Source organism: Budorcas taxicolor, chromosome 11 (genome assembly GCF_023091745.1).
Source record: "Budorcas taxicolor isolate Tak-1 chromosome 11, Takin1.1, whole genome shotgun sequence".
Lineage (NCBI taxonomy): Eukaryota > Metazoa > Chordata > Mammalia > Artiodactyla > Bovidae > Budorcas > Budorcas taxicolor.
The window spans coordinates 133,066,673-133,078,853 of record NC_068920.1 but is presented as its reverse complement, the minus strand read 5'-3'; the positions used below and the strand labels follow the sequence as shown (position 1 = coordinate 133,078,853).

The 12,181-nt window shown below is 36.2% G+C and overlaps 1 protein-coding gene across 1 annotated transcript in view; it reads right to left on the bottom strand.

The window, feature by feature from the left end:
• Window positions 1-12,181, bottom strand: part of ASXL2 (ASXL transcriptional regulator 2) — a 108,483-nt gene that overhangs the window by 34,434 nt on the left and 61,868 nt on the right. Inside the window, exon 4 of the mRNA XM_052648456.1 lies at window positions 1,432-1,540. Within this exon, the coding sequence (XP_052504416.1) occupies window positions 1,432-1,540 (109 nt within the window). The remainder of the gene's footprint in view (window positions 1-1,431; window positions 1,541-12,181) is intronic.

Genomic DNA, 12,181 nt, shown 5'->3' with positions numbered 1-12,181 from the left:
TTATTCAAGATGAATCTTTATTTCTCTACACTATAACAGCACTTTATAGCACAGTACATTCTGTCACTAATTATTTCAGTAACTATGTGAGATTTAAGAGATCAGGAACCTTAATTCATCCTTCTTTATAGCCTCTACGTGTCCAGTACAGAGCAGGCATTTAATAAATATTTTTAACAATATGGAAGGTCTACAACAGCTAAAACCTAGAAGAAACATAGAAAGCTCCATGTGGGCTAGATCCCTGTAACCCCAAGAAGTTGAACAAGGTATTTTAAAAGAAGGTATTAAAGTTGAGTTAGATCTTTTAAAAATTAGCGTGCTGCACATAACCACCAAGCACAGTGATGACTACAGCCGAAGCTAAAAAGGTAAGAGGGGAAAAGAGCTGCACACACAGGTGGACGTAAGTCACTGCTGATAAATTTCCTTTGAGAAATAACACTCTCCTCAATCCATCTGGCTAGAGAGGGCTTAACCACACCCTCATATCAAGGGTGATCATGAACCTAAGGGCAGCCATCAGAAGATTCAATATGTTTGGCAAAGGTGATTGTTTAGGTACAGGCACTCGTGCTAAGGCACACCAATTAAGCTACAACAGAACTAACTAAAAGGGCTCCTGCTTCAGTTTGTGAGACTCCTTCCCCCCAGGCTTACAGCATGCAGAATGGGGCTTGGGAGTGAAGTCATGTAGGTGAGGAGAAGGCCTGCCTTACAATGAAGCCAAAAGAAAGCAGAGAGACCCATTTCTGATGACAATCATTTGAGCTCCTGAATTCAGGCTGAGTTTCCTAAAACTTTGAGCTACATGAACTAATAAATTCTCTGTTTTCCTCAAGTTCATTTGAGTTGGTTTCTCTGTTTATAACTGTAAGGACAATGATAAGTCAAGATCCCTTTTTTAGTGCAGGAATTAGAAATTAGCAAGCTTGTTATGGTAAAAGAAAATGGAAATTCAGTCAGATGTGAGTTCATATTCTGGCTCTAATACTATCTGGCCAACACTGGGCAAGAAAATCCAACTTCGGCTTTCTCCATTATAATAAAGAAATAATAACCACAGTTCTGAATTGTAACAGAGAATTAAATGAGAAAGTAGTATAAAGCATTAAAGCTATATGCTCCACGGTAACACTCATTATTATTTAAATGATGTGAGGCCCTTTAAAAAGTCACTGGAAGTAATTTTCAATTCATCCTTTCAAAATAATATTGTGGCAGAGAATGAAGTGAAGTTACTTCTCCAATCTATCTACACATGGCTACAGATTAATTAAAGAAAAAAGTACTGGACATGGGATTGAAATTTTTACTTCATGAAAGTAAGCTCTTCAAGAACAGAATTCTGTCTCTATGATTCAAGTATTATTTATATATAGTCACTTCCTGTTTTTACTTTAAAAATGACTCCCTAACAAAAATATTTACCTTCAAAGTATATACTCCCATTCTACCTGGAACCTTATAGAAGATGCCTTCTTCACCTCGGGAGTTTGTGTGCAGCATGGCATTCAGGCATGCAAGAGGGGAAGTTCCACTGTCAAAAAAACAGAAAGAACACAATGATTAGTTTCTAGTCTCTGAATAGCCTATGTAACACTGAATTAAGATAAAAATTAATGGATCAACACTCATTTGACAAAACACATTTTATAAACTATAAAAAGTCTATAAATCTAGAGAGGTGGCCATGGAGAAAATGGATGTAAAATTCATTCCCAGATATCTAAAGAAAAACCAATTTTATAACTTTCTTAATCTCAATTCAGCATCTAACATTTAAGTCAAGAAAATTTTCTCTCACATAAGTATCACCAAAGTATTCTGTAAAGATTTTATTTTACTTACAATTTTATTTGTTAACACACTTCAATGAAGCAGAAAAAAAATTTTTTTAATATATTTCACTTAGCACAAGCCTATTCAGAAGTAAAACAGAGAGGAAGAAGAAAACACAAAGAGAAATAAACAATATTAATCTCCTTCCATATTGCTGTACCAGAATGAATTTTAGTTATGGAAAGAACATATTTCCATGGCCTTTTTAAAATGAAGATATAATTGACATATTATATTAGTGTCAAGTGTGTAACATAATGATTCCATATTTATCTATATAATGGTTTCTTATATTTAGACCTATCATAAGATCACTTTAAAAGACTTATAAAACAGGCTTTGGAATATTCATCTTCTATGTAGAAACTTGATTAAAAGTTTACTAATTCTAATATGTTGTTGTTTATTCACTAAGTTGTGTGGGACTCTTGCAACCCCATGGACTGTAGCCTGCCAGGCTCCTCTGTTCATGAGAATTTCCAGGCAAAAATACTGGAATGAGTTGCCATTTCCTTCTCCAGGAATTCTTCCCAACCCAGGGCTCGAACTCACATCTCTTGCATTACAGGCAGATTCTTTACCACCCAGCCACCAGGGAAGTTAATATACATTTATCATATTTTCTGGAGTTTTAGCTATATAATAAATTATCTGTAGAAAATTCATATATAACATTTTCCTTTCTAATTGCAATCAATTCATTTTCCTAAATGGAAATGTGTGGCATCCTACAGGAAAGAGCAAACTTTTGACATAAGAGAGAAAACTCCAACATCACAGAAGAAAACCTTAATAACTAAATAAAAAATAAACATTTCTGTACAGGAAAGAAATATCATCAACAAAATTACACAAAACATACAAAGCTAGAATAAGTAACTGCATAACAAATGGCAGACAAAAAAATGAATAATCCTAAGAGAGCTTCTTTTAGGAAAACACAACCAACCAATTAGAAAAAAACGGATTAAGGATATGAACGTGCAGTATAAACGGCCAACAGAATACATGAAAAGCTGCCCAAACTTCACAGTGGTTAAAGGAAAACAAATGAAACTGAGACACCACGGCCAGACTTGGAGAAATCAAATATAGTCAAGTCTCTGTCGGCAGTACTGTACAGTGTCAGTTTCCTGGTTTTGACATCATACTACAGTTACATGTAAGATGCCACTACTGGAGGAAGCAGGGGGAGGTATACATGGGACTATTCTTATAACTTCCCATAAGCTTATAATTACATTTTTAAAAGTGAACTGATAAAACCCATTGCTGGTAAGGTTACGGGAAAATGAGCACTCTTAAAGACTGCTGGTGGGACTGAAAACTGCCACCCCTTACTCCCCCTTCAATTCCGTCTTAGGAAAGTTCATGGAAGTTAAAATTAATTAATAGTTAAAATTAAAACTATTAGGGGCTACTAATTCAACAATCCCACTTCCATCAATCCTCCCAAAATAAGACCACAAAGACTTACAAACATACATGCAAGGATTAACTTCAGCATTGTTAAAAAGTGTCAAAGCACTGAAAATGACTTCAAAGTCAATAAAAGAATGGCTGACCATATGTTAGTAAGGTAACCAACAGGATATGAATCAATAACAGCTTTGTTAACAGCAAAAAGAGTGCTAAATTCCAGGAACCATTCTGGTTAGACCTCACAACAATCCTTTGAGGTAAGCAAAATTATTAAACCATTTTTACAAATGAACAAACGAATATACTGAGGTGTTAATAAGTAAGCTGGTTCAAGATCACACAGTGCTTTGTAACGGGTGCAGACAAAATTTCAGTAAGAAGAAAGAAGCAGAAGAGGAAAGAAACTGCTTAAAAAGAACATATAACAAGTAAAAAGAAAACATGCTATAATCTGTAGCTCAATAACCTATCTGGTAAAAGGTGTGCCCTAATTTTTGGTATTCAATTTCAGTATTAAGTACCCACTCTGTTTAGTACTGTTTATTAAGTATCCAATAAACTAGGGTCTGTGGCTCCAAAGAGGAAAGCTTCCTTGTTCAAAGTTTAACAGGACAGTTAGACAAGGGAACAAACTGTCACAGCACACTGCAACCAGTGCTACCAAAACAGACACAAGTCCACAACCCCTGACCCCAAAAACTTAAGGCCAATCGTTTCAGACATAAAAATCTGGATTTTTGAAAGGCAACATGATATGCCATAATCTAGGTAACATCACCAGAGAGATCGGGGGCAGCAATCTTATAACCAAATACAGTCAAATACATGAATACTCACACTAACTAGGAAAAACAGTTTAAGAGAACTGTCGACAAGGGGAAGTTTGGTACCAAAAGACTGAAAAACCTTTTTCAAGCATTTTGCATTTTGGCATTATGGAACGGAGATTGCAGGTTTGTACAAAGTACTTTAGGTCTGAGAGAAAGTAACATATAGTCTCATCTAGAGCTTGGTACCTAGAACCCAAAACAAAACAAACAAACACCAAAAAAACAAACAAAAACCCCAAGCCAACCAAACCAAAACAAAAAAATCTCTTACGGTAAAACCCATAAAATGAAAGTAAATGGCACACACATCTGGTGAAAAGATGTGGTAACAGATACAGACACCATCATATTTTCCTCACAAATCTGGTGTAATTTTCCTTTGAAGGAAATATAAGTTTCAAAAAGCCCACAAGATATACAGAACACTACACTGTTTAAAACAAAAATTTAGATCTGATTTCAGGAAAATATAAAAAACCAGAGAACCCTTGAAAAATTCATTTTTATGAATAATGAAGCAATGGCAGAGAAGTAAAATAGGCCACACTGCCCATGATGGCAGGAATATATCTTCAAGGGAAGTAACTCCAGAATGACATAACTAAATAAAAATAACTGAGTGACTTGAAGGAACAGACAGCCCCTGCATGAGTGATAAAACCCTGGTACAGAGGAAATCAATACTGATGTCAAGTCAAGTAAGTATAATATGGGGTTGAAGCAGCTGAAGCAAGAATACCTCAAAAGATTATGTAACTATCATGAGATAATTTAGTTTCTAATTTTTTTGGTCCATGTTTAAGAGACTGGAGTTGGAGCAGGGGTTGGAGGTGGGGGTGGGGGGCAGTTCTCAAGGAAAGGAATAAGTGTAGTGTTATAATTTTATGCTGATATACTTCATGAAGGAAATATACTAAGATGCTTCCTACACAAGGCCTAAGAACAGAAGTAACTTCAGTCATACTGCCAACAGCCTTATTTGATTCTCTCTGCAGTAAAGGGGGTAAACAGTAGCCAGCAGGGCTGAAAGACCTGAGGCCTATAATTAACACTGCTCAGAGGAAACAAACATAGCAACTCATGAAGAGACCACTGTGTGGCCTAAGGAGCCAGATTTATGTATTCAGACCAATCTTAGAGTTCAGACCTGAGTGTATCATGGGCAAGTCAGTAAATATCCTTAATCTGCTCATCTGTGAAACAGAAGAAACACTATCTACTTCATAATCTGTACAGAATCTTAATTACATACAGCAAGTGTATGTCACAGAGAAGTGACTGAGTAACTGTGGTATTTTACCTTCACTTGTTTCCCACCCCAGTGTCATAATATTCCAGCGTTCCCTACCTATCTTGAGTGACAGTAACTTCACTCACCCTCATCAATTCTCCACTCTGAAGCCAGTGACCTTTTAAAAATATGTATGATTGTGCCATCTCCGCCCAGCTGAAAATTGATCCATGATATCACAATGTGCTTAAAATAAAGCCCAGAATTATCAAAATGATCTGACCCCTGCGACACCCTCTCTGCTCTGGCCTACTCTAGTTTTCTGTTCATTTTGTAGCTTACAATTCTTCTGACTTCTTGGCCTTTGTACTAGTTAATGCTCTTGCTTGCAATGATAACCCTCACCTTTTCTCTTAGAAGCTCCAATTAATTCACTCTTCAGATCTCAGCCTTAAGTACCTTGTCTATGGAAGCCATCTCAATGTTGTATAGAATCAATACTTCTCAATATATTTCATTTATAACTATACATATTGTCATGAAAAAGTTTTAATTTAATATGTGACTCTACTGTAGGCCAGCCAGATTCAATAGCATGTGATTTCACTGAAGCTCTGGGAAGCAGATTCTCTCTTTTCTTCTATAGTCAAACCCCAAAGCATACAGGCTCCATCTGTAACTATGATGGATGAACCTGGTGAAAATGGAACAAAAATGAAGGAAGCAGAGCCAAATTTCTGAACAAACTGCCAAAGCACCTGGATCAAGTTTTGCCAGGTATTTTCACTTTTATCACATGATTAATTTCCTTTAATGTTTAAGCCAGTTTACATTACAGTTCCTGTTATTTACAAATGAAAATATCTTAACTGACAAAGCATCTAGATCAAAAGCCTTCATACTGACAGAGATATGAAAAGGATACAGAAGAAAATTATACGAGAATATCCAAGGGTGACAACTCTCTCCTACCAATGAGAAAATATTATGTGTATGAATCAACAGTGTATACTGAATGATGGAAGGAGGCAACATGCTATTCAACATGCACAGCCTAACTGACCCAAGATACTCCAAAATATTTATCTTAATTTTTTTCTAAATCTTGAACTTCAAGGATTAAGAAAGAATCAAGCTGAGATCTAGGCATGAAAAGCAAAAGTGGCAGAGTACATTATTGTTTTTAGGTAATCATTCACTCCCTCTATCAGGCCACCTTACAGTAAATAAAATGTATTTATTCCCTTGCCCCTCTTGGGCTTGGCCATAAGACTTGATCAATACAATGGTAACAGATATGTCAGAACCAGGGGCTAGCAGCTGCTTGCACAGTTTGACTTCCTCCTGATTGCCATGAGAGCAGGCCACTGATTTCGGAACCCACAGCAGAGAGCCAAGCCTAGGCAATAACTAATCTCCAGCTCCTCTAAAGACATGAAGAAGAAAAGGAACTAATGTGTTGTTATAAACCACTGAAACCAAGACAGTTATGCAGCAAAAACTGACTGATAAGCCCAGTATAATGCAGGGAACATCTGCCTTCTTACCAATACTCAATGCCAGACAGTGAAAAAAATATATATATCTGTATCTATATCTAGCTAAAATATCACTTAAAGAAAGAAGTAATAGAAAAATATTAAGTTCACGAGAACTCAGGGAAAAGATCATCCATTAACTTAAATCTAGCCAACAAAGAAAAAAAACTCAGGAGTGGAGAAACATTTAGAGGGGGGAAAAAAGGTTGCAATTATGGTGATAAAAGAGAAATGCAAATACTTTCTATTTTTTTTAGCACGTGATAACGCACATTCAGAATTTTTCTATTTTCTTTTTCCTCAACTTCAGAGATCATTTAGGAATTAATACCCTAAATGAAGTATATTACTAATCTTCAGGGGAAAAGTTAGTACAGCAATTATCTTAGTTTCTTCAATTAAATGTAATACAGTGGTAATTCCTGGTTACTGATTTCAGAGTATTTTCCAGTGTTTATTTTTTCATTACTGATTGACCTGGTTTTGGCTATTAGGAACCGTTTTTACAAAAATTTTATAGTAAATACTCTAAAATATATGAATAAATTTAATAATTTTAATAATAAAACAATGTAACTTCTAAAAGAGAGTAAGGCTCTTTTTCAAAATCACTTCCTTTGTTAACAGCATGCTAGTTAAAACAAAAACTAGAACAGCAGGTAAAGGGGCATAGAGACTATACACAGACTGAAGTGAGAGACATCCAAAGAGAAAAGACACATTGACTAGCAAGGTATTTGTTCACCAAGTACCAGAAGAGAGACACACTCACACTCAAAGAGAGTCAGTCATTGATGCTCACAAATGCAAAGAGTGGGGATGCCTATACGTAGCATTTAAAGATCAAGAGACAAGCCCAAGGTGAAGAAGCTGGGTGGGAGGATCCAGCGATTTTAGAATGAGTGCGTTTAGTTCATTATCACCAAAACATTTAATCATTTCAATTATTAGGGAGAAAATTAGTGATTCCCTTGAATAATATCAATATAAAAGCAATCATGACATTGCGATAACAACTTGAAAAGTTTGTTATGTCAAAATACATTTTCAATTTTCAAATGTCTATTTTGATAAATGACTCATTATATCACAAACCTGTTTAGGCACCCATGCAAAAGACTTCTCTTACCTGTTTGTGTAGGGGTTAAACCGCTACCTACTACTCAAGTAACAAAATAAACAAATACAGTAGAAAATAATAACCCAGAGAATAAACAAAGAAATCTGTGAGTTCATGCATGAACTCCTAAGCGCTAAGTCGCTTCAGTCATGTCCAACTCTTTGCGACCCTATGGACTGTAGCCCACCAGGCTCCTCTGTCCACGGGATTCTCCAGGCAAGAATACTGGAGTGGGTTGCCATTTCCTTCTCCAGAGAATCTTCCTGACCCAGAATAGAACCCGCGTCTCCTACGTCTCCTGCATTGGCAGGCGGGTTCTTTACTACCCGCACCACCTGGGACGCTCCAATGAGTTCATACTAATATAAATAAAAGAACAAATCAATGAATGGGGGATAATTCATTGCCATATAATTCTAACTAACAAAAAAGAAATGAAAGAATTAGAAAATCACCTTATGTGGCCACCACACTGCAGACAAGTATTATCAGTGGACATCCTGGTGGATATACTCTTAAAGGACCCCTAATTATCACCACTTCCTACTCACCTCCTGTGTAATTCCCTCCCCATGATGTAGGCAGGACCTGTGACTTGCTTCTCACCAACAGAATAGAGCAGAGGGGGCAGAATAGTAACTACATTACGAAAGATTGCAGTATTCTTGCAAGGTGCCTCTCCCTTGCTGGCTTTGAGGAAGCATATTAGGTTGGGGGGACCCAGGTGGCAAAGAACTCAGGGCAGCCTTTAGCAAACAGCCAGCTGGAAACCGAGGCACTCCATTGTGATAAATCTAAAGGATCTGAATCCTGCTAGCAACCACACAGTTTCTCCAAGGAGAGAAGTGGTTCCTTCTCCAATCCTCTTATTCTCAAATAAGAACCAAGCCCTGGTCAACACATTGGCTACAGTCTTGCAGAGAACCCAATGAAGCCATGCCCAGACTGCTGACACATACAAACTGAGATAATAAATGTGTGTTGTTTCAAACTCCTAAATCTATGATAATATGGTTAAGCAGCAATAGAGAAATAACAATGAGATGCTAAAACTAGTGGGCAAAGACATAATGAGAAGCAAGGTATTTACACAGTCTCAAAGTATCTCCCTCTACACAAAAGATACTAATTACAAAGAGGAAAAAAATTATACCTTTTTAGTAGAGAACCACATCAGACATCACATAAACTGAGGGACTGGGGTAACCAATCCAATATCCCAATAATGGGATAAGCTGAAATCACATACTTTTGGATATGATGTAGTGAAAATAGCATATTTCTCTGACATTCTTGTCAAAAATGTACAACCTGAATCTAATCATGAATAAACATCAGACATACCTAAATTGAAGGACAGTCTACTAAACAGCTGATCTGAACTCTATAAAAAATGTAAAGGTCATGAAAGACAAAAACTAAAAGAATGTTCTTACATTAAAGGAGACTATAAAGATACAGAAAAGCTAAAAGGAAATGCAATGTGTGATCATGGATTGGGACATCAGCAGAACTGTCAAATTTAAATAAAATCTGTTGCTTAGAAAGTAGTATTATATTAATATCTTGATTTTGACAATTACACTGTGGTTACATAAGAATATATTGCCTTTAGAAAGTATACTCTCTAAGTGTTTGAATGGGGCAGCATGTCTACAATTTACTCTTACACATTTCAGAAATATCAACTAGACAGATAAATTATATAAAATGCTTACATTCGTGCAACCTAGGTAAAGTAACATAAAAATTTTTATAGACTGCTTTTTTAACTTTACTGTTTTTGCAACTTTTCTCAAGTCTGAAATTCAAATAAAAACCTAAAAAATATGCATCATATATAAGAAATCTATAAAAACAATATGCACCAATGAAAAAGTATGAAGTGCTGATAAATGCTACAATATGGTAATCGTGGTTTAGTCACCAAGTCATGTCCGACTCTTCGCGACCCCATGGACTGCAGCACGCCAGGCTTCCCTGTCCCTCATCTCTCAAAAGTTTGCCCAAGTTCATGTCCATTGCATCGGTGATGCCATCCAACCATCTCATCATATAATTTATGGTCTTTTGAGGTTAATCCACATGCTACAATAAGGATTAACTGCAAAAGACCATAAATTATATGATTCTATTTAAATGAAATGTCTAGAAATGGGCAACTAACAGAGACAGAAAGGAAATTAGAGGATGGCAGTGGGAACTGGTACTAACTGTATACAAGTATGAAAAATCTTATTGGGGACTACAGTGATAGTTGCACAACTGAGTAAATTTATTAAAAAATCACTGAACTATAGAGTTAAAATGGGTGAAATTTATGGCATGCATAATATATCTCAATAAAAGTTTTTTAGAAAAAAGATGACATGGAAAAGAAACTAACTTGATTCCTCATTCACTGAACATCTACCAAATAGTTACCATATAACTGCACAGCAGTAAGTGCTGGTGATATAAAAAATAAAGTGGACGTTTCCTAAGTACACATTCTTACATTTTAATGTAAAAATAAATGAACTGGGACTGAGTGAGGCCAAATGATATGATCTCCTTATTTCCCAGTGTGCACTCATACACACACACTATAGTTATTATTTATGATTAATTAACATTTCCCTCCCACTGGCAAGGTGAGGCAAGTTGGTACACATTTCACATGTGCAGTAATGTAAAAAATTTAGCCACAATTACAATTTTGCTATCAACTCAAGAACTGAACAGAATCAGAAACTTAGGTTTAAACTTTATTAAATATCTCCTCTAAAAATTAACTGATAATTCTTCCCATAACTAATCATGCCAAATTTCTCCACTGAAAGTCTGGACATTTTCACTACTTTCATTTTTAGTTTCTTTCTAGAGCTTGAAGATAAAAATAAAACTATAAGTGAAGTCTGCAAAAGTATTCATAAATATACAAGGCCCATCAACTCAGTAAAAATCTTTAGCTTTTTTAATCTTGTCTGTAACTCTCCTAATTCTGAAGGCCTTTATAGCACTCTTATCACTTGTTACACCAATTCTGTATCATCTCACTGTAGGCAGAAATTTTTTAAAATTCACTCATATTTTTCTACAACCTTCTATCATTGCCTATATTTTAAATTTGACAGGAAAAAATTAGCGTCTATAAAAGTTTAAAGAAGTAACCTCTGCTCACCCCTTTTCTACCTCAGCCATTTGTCTTATTACCTACAGTGGTTGTTTCTCCCACGTTATATAAAACGTATACTACTCAAATTACAACAAAATCCTACAACTTTATTGTGGCAAAATATGACCCAGATGGTAAATAATTTGCCTGCAATTCGGGAGATCTGGGTTCGATCCCTGGGTTGGGAAGATCCCCTGGAGAAGGAAATGGCAAGCCAATCCACTATTCTTGTATGGAGACTCACCATGGACAGAAGAGATCTCAAAGAATCAGACACGACTGAGCGACTAACACTTCTGCAGTTTCATAGTAGTGAATAGTGAAGTCGCTCAGTCGTGTCCGACTCTTTGCCACCCCATGGACTGTATGTAGCCTACCAGTCTTCTCCGTCCATGGGATTCTCCAGACAAGAATACTGGATTGGGTTACCATTTCCTTCTTCAGGGGATCTTCCCGACCCAGGGATCAAACCCAGGTCTCCCACATTGGAGGCAGACGCTTTAACCCCTGAGCCATAGATAACATAAAATTTACCATCTCAACCCCTTCTAAGTGTACAATTCACTTCCACTTAAGTTCATTCACATTTTTACAACACCAGGCTCCAGAACTCTTCTCACCTTACAAAACTAAAACTCCACACCCATTAAACAACTCCCTATTTTCCCCCTACACCAGCCCCTGGCCACCACCTTCCTATTAATCCTTTCTAGGTCTCTTATGTAAGTGAAATTATATGGTATTTTTCCTCTTCTGTCTGGTTTATTTAATTTAGTATAATGTCTCTGAAGTTCATTTCATGTTGTAGAATGTTAGAATTGCCTTCTTTTTTAAGGCTGAAAAATATTCCATTGACTGTATATGCCACATTTTATTTATCCATTTGTCAATAAACATGAGTTGTTTCCATCTTTTGCCTATTGTGAATAATGCTGCCAATAAACACTGGTGTAAAACGATCTATTGAAGTCCTTGCTTTTGATTCTTCAGGTAGTCTTTTGCACAAGCTCATAATGTGGTGGTGGAGACTCTATGCGTTTC